Source organism: Eucalyptus grandis, chromosome 6 (assembly GCF_016545825.1).
Source record: "Eucalyptus grandis isolate ANBG69807.140 chromosome 6, ASM1654582v1, whole genome shotgun sequence".
In the NCBI taxonomy this organism is placed as follows: domain Eukaryota; kingdom Viridiplantae; phylum Streptophyta; class Magnoliopsida; order Myrtales; family Myrtaceae; genus Eucalyptus; species Eucalyptus grandis.
The window spans coordinates 34,258,839-34,262,441 of NC_052617.1; the positions used below are offsets into that span (position 1 = coordinate 34,258,839).

The 3,603-nt window shown below is 43.3% G+C and overlaps 1 protein-coding gene across 1 annotated transcript; it reads right to left on the bottom strand.

The window, feature by feature from the left end:
- Positions 1-241: 241 nt before the first annotated feature.
- LOC104449200 (pentatricopeptide repeat-containing protein At1g09900) lies at positions 242-2,899 on the bottom strand. The gene has a single exon (XM_010063264.3). The coding sequence runs from the start codon at positions 2,598-2,600 to the stop codon at positions 738-740; it is 1,863 nt and encodes a 620-aa protein (XP_010061566.2). The 5' UTR covers positions 2,601-2,899; the 3' UTR covers positions 242-737.
- Between the last annotated feature and the right edge of the window lie 704 nt (positions 2,900-3,603).

Sequence of the window (3,603 nt, forward strand, 5' to 3'; positions counted from 1 at the left end):
AAAAGATATCTCGTTGGTTAAATTTACGGAAGGCTAAACCTATGGGCACAACAGTGTGCATGATTCTTCTCTGGCCAGGAGATGACCCAATCAGTTGGTAAATGATGGAAGACGAAGGCCTCGTGGAGACAGAACAATCAAAACATATCGAGTGTCAAGTTAAGCAAACTAAACAAGCATCCGCGCCTCCAAAAATGCACAAATATCACGTAGAACACATAGGCCAGACAACCCACCACGCTTAAGTCAGTTTCTTCCAATTTAGTGGAGAGTGAAATAACCAAAATTTGACATTACATTAGGTAACTAGATGAAATTGTTTGACCTGTGTAAAGGCAATAGAACTTTCTCGATCACTGATCAGCAGAGCTGGACAATAAGACTATCTGTTGTATTACCGGACTATAATACCAACAGCAAAGGCAAACATTACAACACAGATGGGAGCAGTTTCATAAGGTGATCATCTGTAACTTGCTATGAAAGGAACGACATGAGCTACTTCTACCATGGATGGCTCAAAGAACAAAGGTGCACTCAGTGTACTGATACTGCCCTGTAATGTTATACTGGATCCTGCTTTAGAAGGCAATATATGGTTTCAACCTCCCTCATGTGATAAGTGAAAAAAAGGCTACACATTCAGACTCCCGAGAGACAGTGTGCCCCAAAAATTCCAGAAATCAGGAAACAGAGAACCAGAACTCTCTAATGACCATATAATTGTGCGTTTTAGGCTACATCTTGACAGCTACCCGTTCAGCAGAACTCCTTTTTACGACTCCCCTGGTACAAAGCTCATTGAGTAACTGAAGCGCCTCCTTGGCAAACCCTTCATGAGCTATGCCCTCAATGAGAATGGTGTAGGTAGCTTCAGTTGGTTTACACTTTCTGGAGACCATATAATCCAAGAGGTTGATTGCCCGGTCAGTTTGCCTAGTCTTACAAAGTCCCAGCATGATAGAGTTGTACGTAATAGCATTAGGTTTCACACCAAGTGTTTCCAATTCATGAAAGAACCTGATTGCTTCATCAACTTTCCCTTCTCTGCTAAGACCTCCTATGAGTGAGGAATAGGTGATAATATCAGGTCTAAGACCCTTTTCACGCATCTCATCCAAAAGCTCAATAGCACGGTTAGTTTTACCCACCTTCGACAACCCATCAATGACTGTATTGTAGGTGATCAGAACAGGCGAGCAACCTTTAGTGCTCAGCTGATTAAGTATCTCAACTGCGATATCAACTTTCCCATCCTTACATAATGCCGTGAGCAGAGTGTTATAAGTAACAATATCAGGGTAACAGCCTCGGGACACCATTATATCCAAGTATTCAATTGCCCTTTTCATCTTCTTCTCCTTACAGAACCCATGAAGCAAAGGATTATAACTCAATGAATTTGGAGTGCAACCATGATTAGGCATCTTCTCCAAAACGTCAATTGCTCGACCCAACAAACCCTTTCGGCACAAGAAATTTATCAGAATATTGAAAGTAACAACACTAGGAGAACAACCTTTTCGAAGCATATCGGCCAAAAGCCTCTCCGCATCCATCCACCTCCCAGTGCTGCACATGCTGCGCAAGATGATATTATGAGTTATGACATTAGGTTGGCAATTGTAGGAAGGCATGTTATTCAAAAATTTGATTGCCTCATCCAACCGTCCCTCCTTGCATATCCCATTGATAAGTACATTATATGTAACAACGTCAGGCTTGCATCCTTTGATCCTCATTTCATCTAAGAGCTTCATTGCTTGCCCAACCCCACATTCCTTACAAGTAGCTTCAATCAATATGGTGTACGTAATTACATCGGGATAACACCCCTTCTGCAGTTGCAAGTCTAGAACTTGCATCGCTTGTTTCAGTTTCCCACTGTCACACAAGGTCCTCAATATAGTATTATACGTGACGACATCCGGATCAACGCTCATCCGTTCCAAAACCTGCAAAGCATTTTCAATCTCCCCTGCCTTGCAATATCCACTGATCAATACATTGTATGTGATAACATCTGGAACAGCCCCCGATTCCTCTAGAATTTCCATCACACGAGTCGCCTTCCTAGTCTTACCAAGCTTACAAAACCCCCGAATCAGGCTGGTGCAAGCAATGACATCAGGAATATCCCCACGATAAACCATGTTCTCGAGAAACTTGAACCCTTCTTCCAGTTCGCCGTTCCGGACCAGCCGGCGGAGATGATTGTTGCTCTCGAATTCCTCGAGGGAAGAAGATGAAGTGACCAGCGAGGAGCTCCTCCCATTTATATACCCACGAGGGGTTTTCGCCAGAATCGAGGATCTCCCATTAGAATCCAACATTTCGACCCTTGAAATGGCGAAAACACAATCCAGCCTCTGTCTTCTACATCCCTCAGAAACCCCGAAACCTCTGCTCCCAACACCATCAACAGACAACACAATCAAGCGCGCCCTGCCGTCGCCAAATGCCTTCACTCTGCCCAAGTTCGAATCAGAACTCGCCCTAACACTCCATTTGGAACCACTATCCCTCCTACTTTCCCTAGGAAACTGGTGAAAAGAGCAAAACCCATCATGGGTATGCTTGGCAGGCACTGCCAAGTCCATAGCTTGATGCTTACCCTATAAAACTCTCAACAGCAGAAGCGCATATTTCACTAAACCCTCCACACTTCGGAGGTCAGGGACCAAACTGCGGGTGGCGAACGACTACCAAAGCGTGTCTCCGTGAACAAGGCGGTGACTGAGAACTCAGAATTCGGTGCAAAAGTTAGGATTAGAGATGAAGAAGAGCTCACCCACTTGAAAAGAGCGCGACCACGAGCGGCGTATGCGAAGAGCTGGCGGACTGCTGAACGCTTATCCAACAACCTCTGTCTCCTTTTGCGAAGGGACTGATGGGGATTTGGCGGTTCGCGGCGAGGTTGAGGACTCGCGTGGGATTGGACTAGGCATGGCGGAGTAAGGCTCGTGCACGGCCCAAGTGAATCAGAGCCCAACCCAGTAGGCGAGAAGCACAGCTGATTTTCTTTGATAAACAACCTCTTGTACCCCTAAATATTAACAGGGTTAATATCACGATAAATTTACAAAAAATTTAAATTGATACATTTATGATAAATTTATCATTAATTAATTTTCACTAATCGTGTACCCGATTAACATATTTTTATGTACCGTATTATACTGACACTTGACATGATGATACATTTGATGATCATGTTAATCAAGTTCTATCATGTAACCTCCTTTTATAAGGCATGTCGTGTTCGTGGCCAAACGGTTCAACACAATTATTAAACACATCCAACCATGATTGGAGTAGCTGTGTTCATGTTATGCTTATGTTTCCATACTGCACGATTAATGTGACGTTGACATCTTCTAATATGTGGAAGCTTGTGGGGGATGAAATGTTAAAAGTTAATCGGCATGGACTTACCTGGTTTTATCCAAATTTCCCTAAATTTTCCCTAATAGCCAGGATGGCTAACCCAAAAAAACAAAAAATCTCGAGTAAGCTGCCTAATTTAGAAAATATTACTGGATGGAAATCCTCTCCAAATTCTCCTTTTGGTTGCCATTTATGCAGCAAAATGAATATCGAGAT